Raw genomic sequence first — 23,351 nt, 5'->3', positions numbered from 1 at the left:
GACCGGTGGCTGATGAAATTCTGGAGGGGTAGCTGACTTCTGCAGGTTCAAAGTCCTTGCTTTCTTTAGTGCCTGTTGATTTGTCTTCAGTAGGCTATGCTTGCAACTGCCTTGCCAGTGTTGGTCCCAACCCTCTTCCTGCCTTCTTGTTTGGATAGAGTTAAATTCAGAGTTGCTAAGGGATGATTTTTAACTCTTACCCTTGACAGCACTTGCATTGGTGCAAGCTTATGAGGTTCATGGTAGCTATCTCAGGACAGAGCCTCCTTTCTGCAAAGACAGGAATTCATCTGCGCAGCATCATGCGGGGCAACAGCACGTTCTGTCCATAAAGGTTTTGCACCTTTCTCTGATGCATCATATATGAGCTGTAAGGAAAACGGGAGTGCTGGCCAATGTGAGCCAATAACTTCAGATGTTGCAATTCTGTCTTGTTTTGCTCTGTTTTCTTTTATTTCTTTTTAGGGATGAAGGGCTTTGCCTTTAGTTACCTTCAATCCATATAAGATTGTGAGGGGTTTTTTGTTTGCTTTTTTTTTGTTGTGAAAATGGAGGAAATCACAAAATTGAAACTGGTAGAAAATCTGCTGGGATTCCATAATCCCTCAAAAACATGGCATTACTTACTAATTGGGTGTGGTTAGTTGGGAAATCTGACTTTAAAATTATGTTTCCCAGAGACTGTTCCTGTTCTCATTGTTATCCAGTAACAAAGATTGCTTTTTGTTTGGGAAAGCATTCTTGCTTTGAATGGGATAGGCCTTCTCACAAAGCATCCATGGCTTGGGGTCTTCAAAACTTGCAGTTTGCAAATGGAGCAGCGCAGAGATAGCCAGATGTGCAGGGACAAAGAGCTGTTTGGTGTTTTTCTTGGAAAGCCATCTTCAGATTGTGGTCATGAGGATTTGCATCTAAATCCACATTCATTCCTGTTATGTTTCCAGTTAGGTCATGCAGATGACATGATTATCTTTCAGTTACCAAGTGAAATAAATCGATTGCTAGGTATTGAGAGACTTGCTGTAGTCTGTTTCCAATAATTTATAGATTTGTAACTATGTCATGGAGCATATTGGCAATTATTCCTGATGAGTTTACCTAGCAGGCTAATAGATTTGTCTGTAAAGTGCATCAAGGTCCACGTAAGCTTGCTTTATGCATTCTTGCTGAAATTATAAAGCATCCTAAGAATCAGCTAAGACAGATATGGGCTATGCTGTGTTCAAGCCTTCCGTTTCTCATGCAACATGTTACTGCACATCTTCCTTTGGCTTGCATGTCAACTGTGACATGGTTTTCCATTCTGCTCTTGGAGGGTAGCAGATGCAAAATGGAAGATTTTGATATCTATAAGAGAAATAGGAGGAGTGCTGGTAACATTTCCCAAACTCATTGCAAACCTTCCTTCATTTTCAAATGTTGCTCTGCAGAATGGCTGTCTTCCCTTAGCCGCTGCAGTTGCGTAGCTTCAGCGCTGCTGGCGAGCATGAGAAAAACTGGAGGAATACCTCAAGCTTGGGATGGGCTCGTTGCTCTTCCTAGCAGAGAAGATGCCACAGCATTGACCTCACTAGCTGCCTGGGGGTGAAGTGCTATGGTCTGGAGCTGGGGATGTCTCAGTGGCCTGATGGCTGCAGCAGCAACACCGCTACGTTCCTCAGCATGGTTCTCGACAAGCTGTTTCCCACGGTATGTAGGAAAATCAAGGTCCCAGTTCAGGAAGGCACACAAGTGAGTGCATAACCTCTAGCACGTGAATATTCCCTGTGAAATCTATTGGGTTCTGTTGGAGTCAGCAAGGCTGCTCCCATCCTTAAAGGTAGGCATCTACTTAAACACCCTGCTGAATCATGTCTTGACTTTGAAAGTAGGCTCAGGAGAAACCACATCAGTTGACTCAAGGACTGTGCTTAGCTAGGTCATTGAGGATGGAAGGAGAGGGCTGGGAGAGAGGAGAATCTGGGTAGAATACAGATCCCAGAACCTTGTAAATGCTGGTCATAGCTAGTGACTGTGTTCTTGTCTGACTTTCTTGCCATTCATCCCCAAAGCTTAATTGTCTGACTAAAAGGTTTAACTTAGTCACCATTCATCCTAAGTATGCTGGAGCTGCTGTCATGCTTTATTGATCTAGCTTAGATCTGAGCTACTATGTCTTTATGTTCTCAGTAAACTATGACTTGCTCAGTTAGGTGTGATTTTTGTCCTTCCTAATCCTTATGTTTTCTCTGTGACTCAGAACTAGAGCATGGCTTCATTGGGTCAGTAAATCCAGAAGACAGAGGGACATCTGCAGAAATGGTTTGGTTCAATTTGGGTTCCCTGTTTTCTAAGAGGAGAAGAGGGCCCTTATCAAATGGTCTTCATACAGAGGAAGAAAATTTGTCCCTGCTCAGTGTCTGTGTGTTTGCTTGTTGCCTCCCTGCACCAGCTAGTCAGTCCTGGCCAGAAAAGCTTTGCTGACTTTTTGGTTTATTTATCAATGAAACGCTCTGCAAGCAGGAGAACAATATTTGCATAGATGTAATTCTGGAAATTGAGTGTAATGTGATCAGGAAATGGGACAGGCCTTGGCTGTTATCATGGAGGAGACTTGCTGGTACCTGCGCTTTGTTTCAAATGTAATAAGATCTGACTCAGGAAAGTTTCCTGGCCGTTAATAGAGAAAACTCAATGCCCTTTTGGCAAGGGACTCGTGCTAACCTTTCTGCGTGGGAACAAAAAAAGATTTCTTGCAAATTTGTAAATCTGTGCTGAAAGGGCTGCCCACAGTACGCTGAAGATTTAGAAGGAAATGGTCTCTCTCGGAGCAGAAAGGTAGGGGGGTGTGTGTGTGTGTTCAGGACTTTCTTTTTCTGAGATAGAAGCCGAGGAACAAGGCGCTTGTGTGTGCTGCCAGTGAAATCTCAGTGAGAAGACATGATGCTACTTGCAAGGTATGCACAAGACAAGACCAGAGGCGCCGCGGTGCTTGATTACTGTCAAGGGCTCAGTTGGAACTTGCCTTTGCTCTTTGGCCTGCAGCGTTTATGTAGAAATAGGGGACGCTGCTGCTTGCTTCCAAAGCTTTGCCTTGATGGGTCCTGCCCACATCTTAGGCGGGGAGGAACAGGGGGGGGGCTCAGAGCCTATGTAGTAAACAGGAAAATTACTCACCTTAATGATGCATTTCACTGGCACTGGTGCTTTGAGAGCCTGTCAGATTTAATACTTTGTCTTTCCTCCCATCACCTCCCATAGGTGTGATTAATACTTTATTAGAAGGATGAAGTGGACAGATATCTGTACTTTCCCTCAGGTGGAATAAACACGGGGGGAAAGGAAGGCAAGTAGGAAAGAGGGGATCACCTTTTTCCATCAGAGCCATTCAGTCTTTGTTGAGAGCACACATAGAGAAGAGAGCTCATTGACTGACTTGGCTGGTGGCCTCTTATTATACTGGAGCCTTCAAGTTCACAGCTGAGCCCTTGGCCTTGCAGTTAGCTGCCAGCCCTGCTCTGTGGGATGCTGTGGCCAGTTCCCCACTCGAGGAACAGCCAGGGAGCAGTCCTGCACTTGGTCACAGCACAACGTTGAATTAGGCACGCACAGCCAAGAAAATACCCTCGCAGTCATCGACCTGCTCAAACTGCTTAGTCCCGTTGTAGAGGCAGAGTATCTTGCTCTCTGCTCAGGAAAGGTCTGATGTGTATTGGCTGTGGATTTTAGTATAGGTAATAAACCCTGCGTTTCACAGGGATGGCCTCAGGTGTTTTCACGTCTTCCAAGCTGGTCTGGGCTGTGGTGTCCCAGAGTGCTCTCACTGGCTCTGACCTGTGTCTCTGGATGGAAACTTTGGATGAAGAAAAGAGCTACAGAGGGCTACTGTAGGAGAGCCCTGAGCTGTCACGGGCACAAATTCAGGATCTGAAGGAGTGTACCATTGGAGGAGACAGGAGTGCTCAGTCAGACCAGCCAGTTTTCCCTCTGGGTGAATGTTATTAAAAACTGCCCCCTTTGAAATAAATCTGGCATCCCTTGTTTGTGTTGAACTACACAGTCTGGAGATGTCCTGTGGTTTGTGTCAGTGATGCGTTCAGCAGCAGGACGATTGTTGCTGGGCCATCTGGGATAAGTAGGGAGTGAAAGAGGAATCTCTTATGGCTACGGGCACAAGGCTTAACAGAAGTCCAGCTATGTCTTCAGTAGTGCTTTAGGAAGGCAAGGAAAAAATACAAATCATCTCTATGTGGACTTCTTCAGGAGGTATTTGTCTTTTAAGTAGAGTCCATTGAATCTAAACCCTAACTCAAGAAAGTGAACAGTAATGAAAATGTAAAAAAATGTGTCAAGTATGAGAGGTCAGAAGACATTAAACCTAATTTTAGCTTTGAATCGCTTGAATTTCCTTTCCTGTGGCCACCTATCAGAATGCGTGTGCAAAGATGACCAGCTTGCATCTCCTCCGAGCCTGTCAGTGACCCAGCTAGGAAGATGGGCCGTATTTGACACATGTTCTTACCCTTGCAATATGCTGGCCCTGTGGCATTTTGCAAGTAGGTCAGCCCTTTGGCATGAGCCGGAATTTGGGTGGAAATCTGTCACCATCTAGCAAATTGTCATGCTCTCCAGGGTGTTGAATGGCTGGTGCAGTCTGTGGCAGAGTGCCTGATATCTCTGGGTCTGACTCTGCCCCTGAATTGCAGGCTTGGGATGTTGCTGATTGAAAAGACTATGTTGCCAGAACAGCTTTGTTGTGTTCGTTCTTTTTTTATTGTGTTCTCTTGTCCGGCTTGGCTTCCCTCCGCTGTAACAGATACTGTATTAACGTTTACTTTCCTCTGAGATATTAATGAAATTCTCTTATTTGCAGGCGAGGGAACTAAAGAGTTGTGGAGTTTGGTCTGGCATTTCCTTGTACCCTGCTTCCTCCCCTTGATCTTCAGCTGGTGTGGAGCTATCTGAACCTGTGACTGTATCCCAAATTGTTGAGGACCTAAAGCATACATCTGTTCTCTGAAGGGCTGCAAGGCTTAGTCGGCTTGACTGGGACTCTTACAGCTGACTCATGTCACTGAAACCATGCTGGGTTTTGTGGGAGCAGGCTTATTTTGGAGAGCTTTAGGATTTTTGTTTGCCATTTGCTTATCTTAATTGAGCATGAGCAGAAACAATCAGTAGGGACGTCCCAACTACTCTGTGCTGCTGTGGTTCTTACCTCATTATGGTTGAGTTCATCACCCTTTGACTTTCAGCAGGGGACAAAAGTGACTGGGAGATGCACTAAAGATTGATGTCTGATTAGTTCAGACAATGTTTCCTCTTGCTGGTTAGAGTTTTTGGAGTTTGGCTGGTAGGATGGAGCGTGCTGGAACATGTGGACTTGAAACAAGTGAGATCTGGGAGGCTAATAGGAGGCAAACAACAACCTTCCTCTCTGGCTGAACCTGGGACAGATGATTGTAAGGAGGTTTAATCCCCCACGCCAAGCTAGGAGGAGGTTTCAAATGGGTAACCTAGGCTTTACTTAAAGCAGTCCATGAGAAGAACAGATTCTGGTTCTCAATATCTTGAGGCTGATGTTGTGCGGTATGTGGTGGGGGGAGTTTGCTGCCGGGAGCCTGGATATGTTCTTTCCAGTTTATTTCTGGACTGCTTTATGAGAAAATTCTGGTTTCCTTTAAAATACAAATTCAATCAGACTTTTCTTAAGTTCAGGTTTGGCTTCACAAATGCCTTCACGCAGAGGCATACCGGCTTAAGTAGGTGGTGGTTAACAGTTCTACCAAAAGAAGCATATGTTGAAGTTTTTTTGATAAATCGAGTCTTGGAGGTTTTTACCTGCAGCTTTGGTGTAATGAGTAGAATTGGCTGGAAGGATTATTACTGGTTATATCACTGTCACAGTCTCTAGCTGGTGTGACACTTGGTGTCATACTAATCAACTTACAGCTTCATATAAACAAACACACATGGTCATATGTGTACACTTACGTCCACTACCTGCAAGCAGGTGCGTGTATTTTATATAGATGCAGATACTTATACCTTCAGTGTAGCACTTCATTTGCAGTGGGTTCCTCTCCTGTGGAGGATTTATGGATGCCTAGATGTGAAGCAGCTGAGTGTTTTTGAGCATAGTGGAGCTGTGAAAGGAGGGAAGAAATGCAATGAAGTTGTTCATGGAGCTTCTTCTGCATTCACTGTAATGATTAAAAATCTTGCTGTCAAATTTTGACTCGCTAGTTAATGTTCAGTAATTGAAGCTGATGTTTTTCAATTCCAGTTTTAACTAATATTTTAGTCCAACTTTGTTTACTGCTCACTATTCTGCCAAATGTTAATGCTTCATAGCCTTTAGGTGAGTTTGGGTGTTATGAGAGCAGGCTTCCCACAGTGTGTGTTTCTTAGTGTTGTATCTTCTTTGGTAGTCAAATGGGTCACTTATATAGTTGTGCATTTATAATACAGAATTATAAATCCTGAGAGACCTAGATATCAACTTGAGAGTCTGAGACTTGAACAGGATAAAAAGAGCCTGTGTCCATCCCTCCTCCTGAAAACCCCAGAAAAAAACCTAAACCAAAAACCACTTCTTGAAGTATAACAATGCAGCATGAGGCCCCATGCATGGGATTCTTTATTTGCAAAATCATTATAAAGAAAATTCTTTCAAGGAAGGAGATACCACACAGTTGGTGTTTTATTGATGGCCTGTAAATTGACGGTGTTAACGTCAGTTGATCAGCAGAGCCTATGAAAATAATGTCACAGGGATGTGCAAAGTCATGAGCTGGGAGATGCTGTGATCCTATGGAGATCAGCGTGGTGTTCAGAGCCTGGTACACTTTGGCCAGTTACACTGCATCAGAGGTAACCATGCCACCGTTCGGATAATTCTCGGGGGTTTGTGTATGTGCCTGAACTTGTGTTTGCAAGAAGGTATCTGAGAGCATACTACAGATTTTGGGTTATAATATAAAATAAATGCTCCCTGTGGAAGCTACTTAATTCAGTGAAAATTCCCATGTCATTTTGTAACACGGGATCCTGCCATCAGTGGGCACTTACTGCGACCCACAGGGAAAGATGATGTTCAGCATTGGCTCAGCTTTGGCTTTCAGTTTCATACCTTCACCTCACTTGCAAAACTTCCTGTGCGAAGTAGCCTATCAGAAATGCAAATTACTAGACATTGTTAGTATCTGAAACTTACCTGGTACTGCTAAAGTTTCAGTTTAGAAACCAGCAGAGAAGCTGGATATGATAGACAAGCTGAGTGTGAGCTGGTTATGCATGGTGAGGTCATTTGGCTGCAGAAGTCTTATGGTTTTGGTTTTTAAACAAATTAATTTCAAAAAGATTTTAAAAAAACTAAAATAGACTAGCAAAGGAAGATAACTTAAGTAACAAAATCAAATAGTGAAGCCTTCCTTTACAGCCATCACTTTGTATCAAAAAACATGCATAAAATAATTCCCAGCTTGCTTCTGGAGTTTTCCATCAGGGTGTTGATGTTTTTTTTTCTCTTGAAACACGATACTTTTCAGTTAATTCTCTTTTTTTTTTTTTGGTTGTTCATTTAAAAACAGTGTTTTCAAGCCAAATCTCAAGAGGTCTTCATTTATTGATGAAATAAGTCTGTAGATATGAAACTGAAATGTAAAAGCCGTCAGATGTGAAATTTTCAGATTTACAACTGTTTCATAGTGCAAAAGTAGTATGGGAAAATATTAGTGTTTTTTCTGTTACCATTGTGGCTTTGGCAACGCTAGGTAGGAGTGTTCTTAAAGCAGATAATACGTCCTAATCAAGGTAGGTTAGAATTAAAATCCATGGGGAGCCTCAAGCGAGATGCTGAAGTATTGTTGCATGAATGAACGATCTCACTTTCCTAAAGATGGGAGAATCTAGCAGATGCTCCGAATTCAGTAAATGGGGGAATTTCAGGGGGTCTCCTACAGCACGATCACTTGTGCGCGTCCCTGGGCATGCTTTTCCCCGCGTGCCTCATCACTCTCCTCTGCGCCGGGGTGCGCGGCTGGGGATGGGCATTTGCGGGATGGTGGTTGGGGACAGCAGTGCCGTGCAGAGGATATCGCAGGGGCTGGTACGTGGAGGGGGGAACACGGAGCGGGGTCTCTTCGCCAAGTTGTGCACGCAACTCCCCGTCTGCCAGAAGGGAGAGAAGTCTGCTTTTTCTCTCCCGTTGCACCGCGCGATAGCGCAAGGCAGGAGCCGCGCCGGCTCAGCCGAGGGCAAGGGCCCCTTTCCAGCCGCTCGGTGGGCAGCTCCGCCTCTGCCCCGTCCCTGCCCGTGGGCCGAGCCCCGCGGTTCGCCGCAGCCGGCGGGGAGCGGGCGAGCGGCTCCACCGCGGGGCTGCGCGCAGCGAGGGGATCCGGCGCAGCCGGCACCGTCCCGCCGAATCCTTGTCCGCAGGCTACGTTTCTCCGTTCTCCTCCCTGCCACCCCTCCCCTTCCCCGTTTACCTAAGCAGGTCAACACATACACATATATATATATATATTTTTTTTTTTTTTTCCCACTAAGGTTTCCAAGGTGCAGCACCAGCTGCCATCGGCCTCCGGTCCGGCGCTGGGAGCGCCGCCTGCCCCGGGGGCAGCGCGGAGCTGCCCCGACACGCTCCTCGCCGCTTCTCCCGTTTCTCTTGCGGTTTTCGTGGTGCGGGCGCTGCCCGTCCCCACGCAGCTCGTGGCTCGCGTACCCCCGGCCCCCCGCCTCGTCCCCCCCCCCCCACCCCCGCCGTCCCCTCCGTGCTGCCGGCCGCGGGGACGCGGGGCCCACCTGCCTGATGTCAACATCTCGGAGGGTGAGGCCGAGGAGGAATGTGCCGCTCCCAGCCCGGCGCAGGTAATTAATCCCTGCGACTGACAGGTGGCAACAGGCGGCCTTTGGCTGCGGCTCCTGGGGAAAAGCGCTCGGAGGAAGGATTTTAATAGCTCGGCAGCACCGGTCGTGCGCGCCTGGCGAGGCGCGGGGACGGGGAGGGGGCAGAGATGCTCAAGGGGAAAACAAAGTTGAAGTCTCCGCAAAGGCAGGCTCCCTTGAGTGAATTGCTGCCCTTCCCCAAGGGGGAAAAGAGGATGACATGGTTTTTCCTTTGCCCCGGGGCAGAGAAGTTTGGTAAATGTCTGCAAAGGGTTTGTGGGGCTCCGTCCCCTCCTGCTGCCGTCCTCCCCGGCCGTGGCATGGGAGTTTCCCCTTCAGGCAGGGGATGCTTGCAGAAGCGTCTGGCTGGTGCGGTGGGCTGAGTCTGGGAGTTGTTGTCACGCATGGTGGATCTATAGGCATGTTGGGGCTGATGATTGCTGGACTTATCTGTTGTGTCTGTGGTTTGAGTGTCTGCTAGCAGCAAGCTGTCTGCTTTTCTCTGTAGCCTGATGAGACAGAGGGCCTCAAACTGGAGCTGCAACAAGTCAGTTAGTAAGTGATGGGGTTAAGGTTATGCTGAGCCAAAGGTTAAATGTGATAGGAGACATCCCTGTCCACAGCACTCATGATAGAGATTTCCCTGGTCTTCCCTCCTGAACGTCCTCTGGGTACGAGTCAGCTCCTTGGAACCGAAGTTCCTTCTGGTGTCCCCCCCTCCATGCCCCCAACAGATTTTTGTGAATGAAAAGTTAAATCGCTGCTGATCAAAGCAAAAACACTTAAAGGGTATGCATAAATTTCAATTTTTATTCCTAGTAGGTGACTTCCTTTCTTCCCACTGCCTTTTTTTGTCCTAAATGAATAAAACTTATGCAGATGATTTTCTGTTTCTTTGTGACTCCTTGTTCTCATCTGCAAATTCTTTGGTGCAAGTACATACTGCTCTTCTAACATCTTTTTTCCCCTTCTTGGAGTTTGTTTGATAGGGAAAAAGCGCAGCTGACCAACGGCTTTGAAAATGTCAAGTAAAATGAATCTAGCGTTTAACTGACTTGAACTACAACGTGACTTCTTGAAAGAAGTTTGAAAAATATTTGAAAGACTTGTTGATCTGAGCAGAAGGCGCTCAGGGAGCTGTCATGCCATAAACCAGCCTCTGGGATCACCTTCAAGTTGACATATGTCAGCATTCGCGGAGCTGGCCAAACCCTGCGCCTTTTAAAAAAGACTTAGGGGCCGTAATCCTTCAGCTAGATTAGATGGTAAAACCGATAGTAGAGGTAGATTTCCAAAGTAGTGCTTTGGGGGATTTCACTGCAACAGAGTTTTGCAGGGGAATTGAATGCTCAGTGAAAAGCCACTGCAGCTTGTACTGCATCTAGCATTTACTTCCAGGAGACTTCTATCCTTTCTAGCAAAAATTCTCCTTTTGAGAGATGGAAAGTGTGTTTTATTTTCTCCTTTAAACCCTTTGTTGACACACCTTCCGGAGAAGGGGCTTGCTGAGAAATCAGACAGGTGTTGCCTGGTGGTAGCTGGTGTGTGTGTGTATTGTGATACTGAATTACCAGCCAGGGTGCCAAGAGTGGGTAATACGGTATGTCTGCACAGGCAGGTGGGGAGGGCAGGGCTGCAGGCGCTGGAATGTTTTTCTTCTTTCCTTTTAAAACATATTATTAAGCAAAAAGCTAAATTCACTGTTGTTCTTAGCAATCTCTTGAAGTCTGCTTATTTGGGCATGACGTGCAGCACTCGAACCCCAAAGAAAAGTCTGAGCCAAAGCTCTTTCCTCTCCCTCTTGAATGGATAACACGTTGCCAGGCTCCACTCTTTTTCGTTTTAAATAACTTTCTGGTCCATACGTCTGGTAGAAGTGGTGTTCATACTCCTCAGGCTGTTGATGCAGCCTTTGTTCCTACTGCTAGATCATGTCTGCTGTCATCTTGCTAAAGGACAGGTTTGTTGACCGAGTCAAGCTCGGTTTTGGTATTTTTGCTCCTAATTAAATTAATTTTCCTACACTAGCAAGTAACAGAAGTGTATTGATTAATATTAGTACTCTAGATTTCTGGGAATTTCTGGTCTCGTGATCATACCTTCATACAGGGAGTGTCTGTCAGTTCCTGTAGCAGAATGGTGGGCAAGGGGGACTGGACTGTCACCTTCTGCAAGGTGGGGCGGTTTGGGGACTGCTGGGGAGAGGCATCTGTGCCGAGAGGGGCGACCCTTGCTAGCAGGCACTCTCTGAATGCACAGACAGCTCCTGCCTGGAGGTTTCTTTCTGATAGTTATTTGCTTTGAAATCTATATACAATATCCTGTCTTGCTCGGTGGATATAACGATTATCACCGATCCAGTATGAAGTCACTGTGACCTAGTTGTTTGCATCTATTTATGCCAATAGATGGCCAGGCGTCGGGTTACTGGCGGTTGCAGCAAGGTTGGCAGGGTGGGAAACCCAAGCCCCTTACTGTCTGACAGCAGGTACCCCGTGGACAGATTTACACCGGTGTTAAATGACCAGGCACTCAGCAATTGCACGCTTGCAGCCAGCTGTGCCGGAGGTAGACGTGAAATCGTGGCAATGTGCCGCGTCCCCGAGCCCCGCGTGGTGCCCATCAGGCTTCAACTCCTCTTGCAATCTCGTGGCTAAAAGGCGGCGCAGCCCTGCTGCTGTCTCAACTGCTTCTGCTGGGTGCTGCTCCTTGCCTCCCCCTGCCCTGACTGTGTCCCAAAGCAGAAGTGGGCTCCTGGTCACCCTCTTTCTCTGACGTGCCAAGTTCAAGATGTTGGCCAGAGCCTGGAGCTCTTGAGTCTGCCCTGTGTTTTGGGGACACATATATATGTATCTATTTCTTTGTTGCGCATCAGAACCCATTAGCCCTTGGCTGTTTGCTTTCTGTGAATTTTAAGCTGCAGGTCTGATGCCTTCCTTGCTGGCTGTAACCGAAGGGATCTGACAGGCAGGGTGCAGAAAGGTGGATGAGGAGCAGATCCCTTCCTTTGCTGGCAGAGGGGTCGCACTGTTTGACCTGGAGCCTCGATATTCGTGCTAGTGTTGGGCACCTCTCCGGTTCTTCTGAAAGCAGTGATTATTTTTTTAACCCTTCTTGTAACCCCAGCTTTCTGTCTTTGAAGGTATTGTACATAAAATTACAGTCAACGCCAACACTCCCAATCCATGACTGAGGGGTGTGTATCTCCTTCCATTTGTTCAATTCTCCAAATGCCTGCAGACACCAGACACGTTGGCTCCTGGCGTGTGCTCTGCCCTCTCTGCGCCATCGTGATTCCATATTTATGCTTTCATTTCGACCCGTCGCTTTTGGGTGCCCAATTTCTTTACGCTTCAATGATGTTAAGGCATCCACGCGATTAGTTGGCTTGTTGAGATTTTGGAGGCTTTCTGTCCTTGAAACCTTCACAATGCTTTTAGCAAACTGATGTGTTGAGGGAAACAATGCTTTCTAAATTTTCTTCTTCTTTCAAATGTTAAGTGATTCTTTTCCTACCTCTTGAGATGAAGAGACAACATAGTGAGCTCATTCTTACCTTCAGTAAGGAATTGCTGTTTAATTAAAAAACAATAAGGAATTTCAGGTTAAAAAGATGTATGATATAAATCACCATCTAGATCTGTTTCGCAACTTCTTTTTTGTAATTGTTTGGCATGTTCCCCATTTCCGCGGGCTGGGTAAATCTTTTGTGGGTTTAATCTCTAGCCTGCAGGCACATAAAATACATTACACAATTTGGCCTTTGCATTTTGAAGAATTTTTTTTCCTTAGCTTAAATACCTATAGCATCTTCTCTGCCGTATGGCAGGGTGGCATTGAGTGACGAGGGAAGGGACCAGCTTGGCTTATTTTTAATCCCTCCCTCTCTCTCTCTCTCTCTCTCTCTCTCCAGTGTCTTTTCCAACTTTGTTTTTTCCTATGTTAGCAACGTGTACACTTTGAAATGCAAATAGTCCCTGAATATGGCTAACTAATCCTTCTGTTGCCACGTCACCTACCACCCACCCATGCATGTGCCAGCTCTTCCCATCCCGGCAGGGTGGATGGCCAAGTCGTGCTCTCGACCTGTATGAACCTGTCAGTGCTCCATTTGAACAGTTGGGACCGAGGCTGTATCAGCCATGGCTGCTAGGGATGTTTTTTGAGAAAACAACCACCTTAGGGCTTTCACTTTTCTTTCTCAGCAAGAACCTAAGGTGGTTTCTTTCTCAGAAAGAGATGGAAGTGGGGAAATACCAGCAATTCCTGTGGGTTACGTGGTTAGAGTTACCAGGAGAGCTTTGCGCTCACGAATGTCTGAGCACCAGGAGAAAACTGGATGCCTCTGGAGTGGTGTACTGACAAAAACTGCCGTATTGTGGGACAACCTTGTACAAAAGAGGGGACTAGAAAGTCTCCTTCATAGGGGACATCAGAAAAATGGGTTCAGGTTAGACTATACTGAAGCATGTAAGAGTTTCCTTGTGATCATTCCTGCTAAGCTCATGTCTGTATTTCAGCATGGATTTTTGAACAGAAACCAATGACTTCAGCCCATGCCTCGATGTTCTGCTGAGCAAAGGCTTCCAGATGTGAACACGCTTCAGGAAAATGCTGCACTGGTGTTACTGCTTTAGTGGGGAACATCTTAAAAGAGAGAATCTAATATGCTCCAAATTAGCATAGTGAAAAACAGCATTTTGTTCTGCTCTGTTCATTGCCAACCCCAGGATGGTCACAACCTCTGTTTTGGAGCCAGCTCCTGGGTTGTGCTTTATGTCTCACCGTGGACTTAGTCTTTGGGCTGTTCAACTCTTTGGAGATAATTATTTATTTGTTTAGCAGTATTATTTTCCCCCTTACTTCATGGACACAATGCTTTGAGTTTAGAAGTGGGGAGGTTTTCGTACAGATGATCAGCAGAGGCATGAAACGCTTTTTAAACAATGATTAAAACGTCAGATTTGGCACAACTCTCAAATTAGTCAGGGTCTTGCTTTCAAGTACTGTTCAATTCCAAGGTTCATGTTTTTATTTCACCCCCCTGCAAAAGTAGGACAGCTTCTTGCAAAACAGGATGAAACATTTTATGCGTGTGGTTTCCAGTGCTTCCAGGATTACAGGGTGTTGTGGAAAGAATAGTGTCCATTTTGTTAGATGGGTAACATGCGTCCCTTGGAAGACGGGATGCGTGCCCAAGGGAAATAAAGACTGCATTTCTTCCTGTAAAAGCAGTGGTCTTTATCTGCAGATTTTTACCTTTGGGAAAACTAAGATGTAGATTTATACTTTGCTATTCTTAAACAGGTAAAAGGCCTGGGGTTTTTGCTGCTTGCCTGGAGATGTGGATGTTGCGTGAACAAATGCAATGCACATGCAATAGCTGGTACATTCAGTTACTTCTGCAAACTCATCTCCATTCTTCTGGAACACCTCCACCTCTAGCTGAACATCCTGACTCTCTCTCTTGCCCTTTTCCCCCATCCAGTATTCCACCGAATTGAAAAAGCTGTACTGTCAGATCGCCAAGACGTGTCCCATCCAGATCAAAGTGATGACCCCGCCACCTCAGGGAGCCGTCATCAGGGCTATGCCAGTCTACAAGAAAGCTGAACATGTCACCGAAGTGGTCAAACGCTGCCCAAACCATGAGCTGAGCCGGGAGTTCAACGAGGGTAAGGAGGGCCATGCTTTGCTGGCAGTCCCTCTCCAAAGCTGCTTGACTGATGAGTGGCCGGTGTGGGGATTTGGTGACAGCTTCACAGCAAACCCACTAGAGCAGACCTCTCTGCAACATCTTGTGCAGCGTTTTATTTCCCGTGCTTGGCAGGAAGGTTCATACCATACTTTAGCTGTCCCTGTGCAAGCACGTCCTTGGGAAGAAAGTACCGAAATAAACTTCACGCCTGCCCAGGTTGGATGGATGTCTGTGCCCATGGCAGGCAGTGCCCTTCTGGCAGCCTTTCCCCCACTCTGCTTTTGCTCCTGCAATGAGAAGCAGCTGTTCTTGTCCTCAGGAATGAGCTTCCACGTCGCTGGGACAGGGATCTAGTAACAGGATGCAATATCATCTCCAGTCCTTAATCCATGCCTCAAAGATGGAGAGGCTGTTTATCTCTAGCAGGATAACGCTAAGTGCCAGCATCAACTGTAGGCAACCTTCCTGTACATTTAACGCTATCGGCTCCGTATTCATGTTTTAATCTTTTACTTGCTTCTCCTCGTGTTAGCAAAGTAGCAGCTGTTTTAAAAATGTCCTGGAGTTTTCTGCAAACCCATGGGCTGGGCTCTGTTTTGCCTTGGCCACTTAAGAAGTTCACATGAGCATCTGTTTTATTCTACATGCATTATTTAGCTCCTACTGTTAAAAAAAAAAAAAAAAAAAAAAAAAAGCCGATCGGTGTCAGCAGGATGTCTTAGGACTCTGGCTCCCTTTGCTGGTTACAATGCAGCCAGCTAGACAAGCCCAAAAATAAGCAGGGACTTGGGAGTGTAAAATCAGACTGGAGTGAGGCAGTTGTTTGAAATAGTTTTTCGTATTAGAAAGTGGTTTTCTGACAGAACTGGATTTTTTGAGGGTTGATACCTGGTTCAGTGATGGAGTTTTAAGAAAGAAAAAAAACCTGAAACTATAAAGTCTTCTTATTCTGAAATAATGATTTCTCTAGAAATATGCTGTATTTTGAGTAAGAAATGAACAGGTCAAACACAAACCAAATTCTTTGGGTGAACCTGTAGCAGGCCTCTCTCTTCAGAATTTAGTTGTATGTTGTAGAAACACAGAAGAAAATTTGTAGGAAGGAAACTATTTTTTTTAAATTATTGGAAAGGGGCCTAGGAATAAAGATAATCATGTTCTCTTCTGCCACTGCTGTAAGCAGGTGTGATTTTTCAAGATGACCATTAATTAAATGCATGTTCTACTGCTGCTTAAATCTGGTTTAGTTCCTTAGGATTGAGACTGATGGGAGGGGACAGAAGAGGGCTAGCAGTTGATGGGGAAAAGAGTAGGGATGGAGACTTGGAGGGATTTGCTTTGTGTACACATTAGAGGGAGGAAAAGAAAGGCTTTCAGCTGGTGTGAAATCCACACGGAGTTTTCTGCTTGAGGATATCTGCTCACAGCTGTCTGTGACCTGCCATTCAGTTGACGTTTGGGCTCACATAGTCTGGGATCTTGGGAAGCCCATGTTCAGGTGTGCAGCTTGAGAAAGGCTGCCTTGCCTTTGATGTCTGGCAGAGGGGACCTTGGGAAGGGATGCTTTAAGGGCTGGGAGGCACGTGTGTGCTCTGATAGACCTCTGGGCCAGGTGCAAGGGTTTCCCTTGGTGGAAGATCTTGCTGCCCTGCACATGAGCTTGCTTCACTGAACAATGTCTCTTGTTTTTTTGTCTCCTTGCCCTTGCAGGGCAGATTGCACCTCCCAGCCACCTGATCAGGGTGGAAGGGAACAGCCATGCCCAGTATGTAGAAGACCCCATCACCGGGAGGCAGAGCGTACTGGTCCCCTACGAGCCACCCCAGGTACGTTGTGAGCTCAGGGTGGTGGCATCCCGGTGCGCAAAGGGGTGGGGGGCTGTAACCCTAGTCAAAGGAGTTGGGATCTTGTGCTTTCCCCATCCTCATCACAATGAATCACTTCTTCCTCTTCGTCAGAAATGAGCTTTTAAACACCCTCTTTATCCCTTGAGAGCAAAAATTCCTCATTTCTTTTAAGGAAGCCTTGTGGTGGGGCCTATTTCTTGCTAGTCTGATTGCAACACAGCTGTGGGAGTTCAAGAGGAAGGCCGGGAAAAAGCAAAGCTTTCCATCCACCATCTCTTCTGCTTATCCCCTTTGTCTTTATCTAGGTTGGTACGGAGTTCACAACAGTCTTGTACAACTTCATGTGTAACAGTAGCTGCGTGGGAGGGATGAACCGTCGCCCGATCCTCATCATTGTGACCCTGGAAACCAGAGAGTAAGTAGTGCATCACGAGTGCAGCCGTTTGCTTGAGAGGTGGCCTTCTGGCTCCTCTTCTGCTCGGGCAGCATTGCATATCCTTAGGGACAGTTTGCTGCAAGGGGCCATAGGCTATTCTTAACATCTTTGCAGGTGGGAGTTGCCCAACACCTGGGACATCCTAATGGGGAAATGGGAGGTTGGGATCTGTCTGCACGTAGTCTGGTGTGAAGCTGAGGGATGCTGCTGGCCCACATCTGAGCTGGCAGCTGATGTTTTCCTCTTTCACCTCTCTTCCCAGTGGGCAAGTCTTGGGCCGCCGATGTTTCGAAGCCCGCATTTGCGCTTGCCCGGGCAGAGATCGCAAAGCAGATGAGGACAGTATCCGCAAGCAGCAAGTCTCCGACAGCACAAAGAATGGTGATGGTACGAAGCGCCGTAAGTAGCTGGCAGAGCTGGGCAGATAGCAGATCGTGCTGTCACCGGGTGCAGGTGCGACCCCAGCGCTTGTGCCGTGGGGATGGAGCGGTGCTGTGCATGGGCTTGGAGGCAGGAGGGCATCAGATGTCTGTTCTACCAAGGTGAATCAGCCTGAAAAATGAGCTGGTGTTCACAAAGCAGCATTTGACAATCTGGATTTGTGGGCTCCCTTGCAGTGCTGCCTGTGTTAGATTAGCCCTGCCAGCCTGGCTGAAGGGAGAGTTTACTTGCCACCCTCAAGGTACATGACTGGGACTCTAACTACTTTTTGAACTTTTACTGCTTGTTTGGGACTGTGCTGCCATTCTCTGCTCCTTCCAGCCAGTGTCTCGTGCTGTGGTGTGTGTCATCCAGCCACGGGGAATCTAGATTAAGACTGCACGTAAACCCTGATGTGCATCAGAGGGGCTCTGGCAGTGGCCTCTCCCTGTGCTCTGAGTGCAACGTACTTGTCGGACACGCGAGATGTGGAAACCCAGCTCTGGTTTCCCGCATACGCTCAGTGATGGCACTAGGCTGAACATGAAGGCGGCAGGTTTTAACAGGAGGCAGATTGGAGGAGGGCTTCATTTTCGCAGTGACTTCTGCGTGTGTCCTGTCTGTTTTCTTCTTGCCTTCCTGGAGTTGTGAGCGCTGTAACGCCAAAGCTCACAGTCTTTCCTGCAAAGAGTCACTGCTTGTTCTACATATGGCTTGCTGGTGTTTTGCCATATATCCAGTGTTCCTTGGCTGATGTGTTTCTCCCAGCAGTATGGCCACCCAACATCTGCAAAGTTGTGTCTGCCTTACGGAGTTGGGAGCTGCAAGCGTGGTTCTGGAATGACTCAGGCAGAGACCCTTTCAGAGCGCTGTGGATTGGAGCTGGCCATGCACTTCATGTCTCTCTTTTGTTATCTCTCTTTTTTCTTTTTCTTACTACTTAAATTATTTTTTTAACAAGATGCTTTTTGGGTTTTCTCTTTCAGCTTTTCGACAGGGAACTCATGGCATACAGATGACATCTATCAAAAAAAGGCGTTCTCCAGATGATGAGCTCTTATACTTGCCTGTGAGTTCTCTCTATGTTTGCATTTACCCAATGTTTAGTACCTTCTTCAGTGCCTTGAGGCAAGTCAGCTGCTCACCTAGATATGAGAGAGAACTGAGGATGCGGATAGGATGTGGAATACTTTTTTTATTCCCTAGAGCGATCTATTCTAAAGACATATTCCAAACAGAAAATATTAAAAAAAAAAATCTCATTAGTTGCTGACTGAAAGTGTCTTGTGCAAGGTTTATGAGAATATCCCAAGGGATATGTCTGTCCTGGTGGAAACATTGTTTTGAAGACCTAACTGGGTTTCCTCCTCTTTCATTTCTGGGTCTGTGGCACTTGAACTTTCTCTAGAGATAATGAGAGTTGTCTTGCTGACAAAGGTGGACGCTTCTGTGGCTTTTATGTGTTACCAGTGTAATGTAGTGATAGAAGTGAAATACACTATATTAAGTAGAGGATCAGAAAAGGCAAGAAGTATCTGTAACTGGATGTTTAGCTGTTTCCCCATGAGCCACAGGAGTTGATAAATCCATGAGTTAGATAAATCACAACCCACAGTATGCTTAGAGGAGAAGAGAGATCCAAACTCAACACCCAAATTCAAGTACTCTTTTTTTCCTCAAGGCATGTAAGATTCACAGATGTAAGATCTGCTTACATCTGAGGCAGGTAAAGACATTTTCTGTTTAACAGATTGGATCAGAATATTGCTTTTAGTCGGTATAGATATACATCGAGCCAGATGACAACCCCAAGATGTTCATTAGCCTACAGTGTCAGATTATCACTCCTCAACATTATCTGCTATATATACCTCTAGCACAAGGCTTAGCAGTTTTATTGCATATGCATAGTGTATAAACAGAGTATTTCCATCCTGCTCTGGTGGTTTACTTGGCTTTATCTAAAACTCACTAAGGTGACTGTCACTAAGGACTGTAGATGCAGCCCTTTAAGGCTTTTGTTTTCCCTCTCTTTCCTTTTTTCATGATTCAGGTGAGGGGACGGGAGACATATGAAATGCTACTAAAGATCAAAGAGTCCCTGGAACTAATGCAGTACCTTCCCCAGCACACGATTGAGACCTACCGGCAGCAGCAGCAGCAGCAGCACCAGCACTTGCTCCAGAAGCAGTGAGTATGAGTGTGCTTGCAGTGACCTGTGCAGTGAGGACAGTGGGGATGGGGGAGAGAGGAGAGAGACACTGAAGGCTTCTGCGCAGTTGTTTGTAGGGACATGGTGCTCACTTGAAGGTCAAGCACTTCTAGAGTACTGCATTGGCAAAATCCTTCCCAGCAGCATGGCTGTTTGTTAACTCCCTGGTCAGAGCTGGTAGAAATTGATGCCAGGAGTTTGGCCAAAGCCAAGCCTCTGGACCAGAACTTGAGAGATTGAGTTTGAGATTCAGATTTCATGACCTGCACAATGGGACAAAGCAGTCTTCCTTCCCCAAGAGCACGTCCTCACTGCTTGCAAGGTCCCTCTCTAGTCTCTCATCCCACACAATTCAACTTTTGGCCTTGGAGGGTGAACAAGGACAGGCTCGACTCCTCATTTCTGACTTCTTACTGGAGCCCAAGGCACAGGAAGGCAGTGCTGTGGAGCAGCCTGCAGACAGAAACCCAATGCACATGGGTGCCTGAGCTGGGGAATGTGGGGTGGGTGGGCTCTTCTTTTGTCTGCTCTGTGGGAACAGCGAATGTGGAGCCATCTCCACGCCTTCTCCAGTGTGTTCATCTGAACATCTTGCCAAGAGCACACAAAGCCGGGACTGTGAGCACCGGCTCAGCTGAGTACTTGGACCCCACTGCTGAGCATCTCTGGTCTGTTGGAGGGCTGGTGTCTGAGTGGTATATAAATACTGTAGGTTCTTCAGCTATAAAAGGGAAGCACAAAGTCAGGTGCAAGGATGAAACATGTAATAATTGCTTTGTGAACAGAGGGTGCTTCAAAGAAAGACTCTACGTGTGCACTTTTAAAGCATTTCTAAAAACTGTAATTTGTCACTGACAAGTGTCTCCACGTTGCATGTGAGAAACTTTCCATCCGGGCAGACATAGTCCCTATCTGAACTTGGCTGGAAAGATTGTGCCAGGATTACTTTGGGTGGTGTAAGTGGCAGGAGGATAGGGAGAAGAAGAGCCAAATAAGTGTCTGGTTTCCATTTTCCTCTCTGTTCCGAAAGCTTTTCAGTTACAGAGACTGGGTCAGAGAATGACTTCCCAGACAGACAGTAAGCGGTGTCATTCATGGGCATTGCTTCACCTGCTGGATCGGGTGGCAGAAAACAGCCACCCAGGCTGTAGGTAGCCGCCAGCGGTAGTGCTTAGGATCTCGTGCGTTCTTGCTGGTAAGCTTACGCGTCAAGAGGCTGTGGGTATAACTCATTCCTCTGGAGAGGTTAGCATGCGGCCAAGGCACCACATAAGTCCCACTTGAGCCTGTAGAGATTTATTTTGGAGCCTTGGCCTTGTCTTGGGACTTCTGCAATACCATGGCTTCATGCCAGGTGTCCGCATGTGTTCACATTTCAACCTGTGTGTTTTTAGTGTCAGCTGGAGTCTTGTGGAGGTGTGAAAAAAGCCTCGTGCCAAAATGGCTGGAGCATCCAGGGGCTCTGGAATCTTTTTTGGGGCGCTTAAAATTCTCATTATTACTATTATTAATTTTTATCAGTCATCTGCACTGTTTGTGTATACTATAGCTTGTATTTACTAGCTCCTAGGCATTGCAGCCTTTGTGCGCTCAGCTGCCTGTCTTCAAAGCTCAACCTGAACTACAGACATTTCAGTCAAGAAATGGTTTTGTAAGCAGAAATGAACGGCAGCAGATGACAGCTTTCACTTGGTGCTGACAGTTGTTTTGCCATAATTACTGTTTTCAGTCTTTCTATATCAATAGGATGGGTTCCTGGCAACTGAGGTTCGTATTTGTGTTACCTTTAAGACCAGCGTGTATGAGTCCAGCCATTTAATTTAATGAAACTTCTCTTGGCATGCCTCCTGGCGCTTTTCCAGTTATATACTCATTTTTCTCAGCTGCTGAGTGTGCTCAGATACTGGGGAGAAAGATTAAGAGCTTTTAAGGATGCCAAGAGTGGGGAGAAAAATAATTTCCAGTGTTTGTCCAGAGCTGCTGCAGTCATCTCTGCCAACAGCCTTCCACCAAGCAGGGTCCTCTGTGCTGAAATGCATGTTCAAGCAATAGCTTCTTAGGTGCAGTTGGGTTCTGGTGCTTTTTGCTCAATAATCCAGGGTATGACTTAATTTCTGAAGGAATGTGTTCAAACTAAAGGGGAGTTTAGGCTGAAGACTCATCGACCCAATCACACCCCAAAAAAGAATCATAAAGGAGCTTCAGATGTCAACGTGAGAATAGAGAGAGAAGACACTTTGTAGGAACTGGTTTGGATAAGAGCAACCTTGCAAGTGAGCAAGTTGGTGGGAGATGTTCTGCCACTGCTTCCTTGTCACGCTGGCCAAACTCAGCAGCACGGTGACTCCTTTGAGTCTGTTCTGGCTTTAAAAGAAAATGCCTTTCACTTTATAAGTAGGGATGTACTTTTAAAACTCAGTCTCGGTTCACTTTTGTTCAAAGCGTATATTAAAACTGGGAGCTAGGAAAAAGGGCATATGCAGTGTCCGAGTTTGAATGTGTAGGGAGCTGTAGGTCCTAGCAGGGCTCTGTGGGACCAGGACATGTTTGAGTTGCCTTTGGCTCACCCTTCTTAAAAGGGCACTGACTGCATCCATGTGTGCTCCATAGTCAAGCCTTGATGGAGGAATTGCTTGATTTTTTTAGAGTACTTTTCTGAGCAATGGTTAACACAGAAAAGCTATCCTAGATGTGTGGGAAGAAATTTGCCTTTCATTCCTACAACATGGAAAGCTTAATCTTTTTGAAAATTAAGAAAAGCAAGGATGAGATTATCATGGTGAAGGGTAGTTTTAAAAATGTATATGTGTTGTTTTGGAAAACAACTGTATAATTACTCTCATGCGCACACAGACCAGCATTGTGTTCAGCAGGCCAGCAGATGCAACTGTCTTACTATTTTGGAATAAAAAGGACAAATCTGGTGACAGAGAGCTTTGTGTCTCACAAGATGACCAGAATACTGCAATGCTCCACATTGTGCCAGACCACAGTCTTTCTCTGTCTCATCTCCTCTCTGTTTGCTCCTTTGTGCATGGTTTTCTCTTATTTACTGTTATGCCAAATACCTTCATGATCATAGGTGGGAACTTTTGTGTTGCAGTTTCTATTCTTCCTTTTTCACTGCCAAATCACGGGGCTCATGTTTGAACACCAGCACACGTTTATTTAGAAGATGTCCTTTTCATGGTCTGCCACCGTTTGTTTAAAACATGGATTTTCCAGAAGATCCCTGCTGCCAGAGATGGCCCATGCTTTGTTGGGGAGGGAAGATTTCTTTGATACTGTGCTGTGAAATACGTTTGCCATCAATATTCCCAGGGAGTATCTGCACAGTCTTTAAGGGTTTCCCTGGAAAACACTTTTTCCTATTCAGCAAAATTTCCTGTGGTGGGTTTCACCCAGCTGAGCACTGTTTTCTGTTATTCCAATTGGCTAAGGCATAGAATCATAGAATGTCACAAGTTGAAAGGGACCCATAAGGATCGTCAAGTTCAACTCTCATGATTGAAGAGTTATCGCAAAGTCTTCCAATGGGTACCGAGAAGAGGGCTCTTATGTCTGAGCAGGATCTTATATCCCAGCAAACGTTTCTCTCCTATCAGCAGGGCTGCAGCTCCCAGCCCACTGTCTGCCTTTCAGTCTAGTGAGCAGCGCAGGTCATTATCCAAAGGAGAAGGAATTAACCTCATAAGTGAGGTAGAATAGAGTCAAGCTATCCAGTGCCTGGAGTGCTCCAGCTGGAGCTGCAAGGATCCGGGTGCTTGCTGTCGTGGGGAGGGGGCTGGTGGGGAAGGTATTCATAGATTTCTAGGTTGGAAAAGACCTTAGAGATCATCCAGTCCAACCATCCCTAATCCCCCATTAAAC

At 46.2% G+C, this 23,351-nt stretch overlaps 1 protein-coding gene across 3 annotated transcripts in view; it reads left to right on the top strand.

Moving 5' to 3' along the window:
- Positions 1-23,351, top strand: part of TP63 (tumor protein p63) — a 106,820-nt gene that overhangs the window by 72,020 nt on the left and 11,449 nt on the right. For 2 of the 3 annotated variants that reach the window (XM_086618732.1, XM_086618735.1), the window contains 6 exons: positions 14,357-14,543; positions 16,277-16,392; positions 16,719-16,828; positions 17,112-17,248; positions 18,256-18,338; positions 19,323-19,459. In XM_086618732.1, coding sequence (XP_086474858.1) covers positions 14,357-14,543; positions 16,277-16,392; positions 16,719-16,828; positions 17,112-17,248; positions 18,256-18,338; positions 19,323-19,459 — 770 coding nt within the window. The remainder of the gene's footprint in view (positions 1-14,356; positions 14,544-16,276; positions 16,393-16,718; positions 16,829-17,111; positions 17,249-18,255; positions 18,339-19,322; positions 19,460-23,351) is intronic. The other variant, XM_086618733.1, reaches the window with a different exon arrangement.

This window comes from Tauraco erythrolophus, chromosome 11 (genome assembly GCF_009769465.1).
Source record: "Tauraco erythrolophus isolate bTauEry1 chromosome 11, bTauEry1.pri, whole genome shotgun sequence".
Taxonomy (NCBI): Eukaryota; Metazoa; Chordata; class Aves; order Musophagiformes; family Musophagidae; genus Tauraco; species Tauraco erythrolophus.
This window is presented reverse-complemented; position numbering and strand designations above follow the sequence as displayed.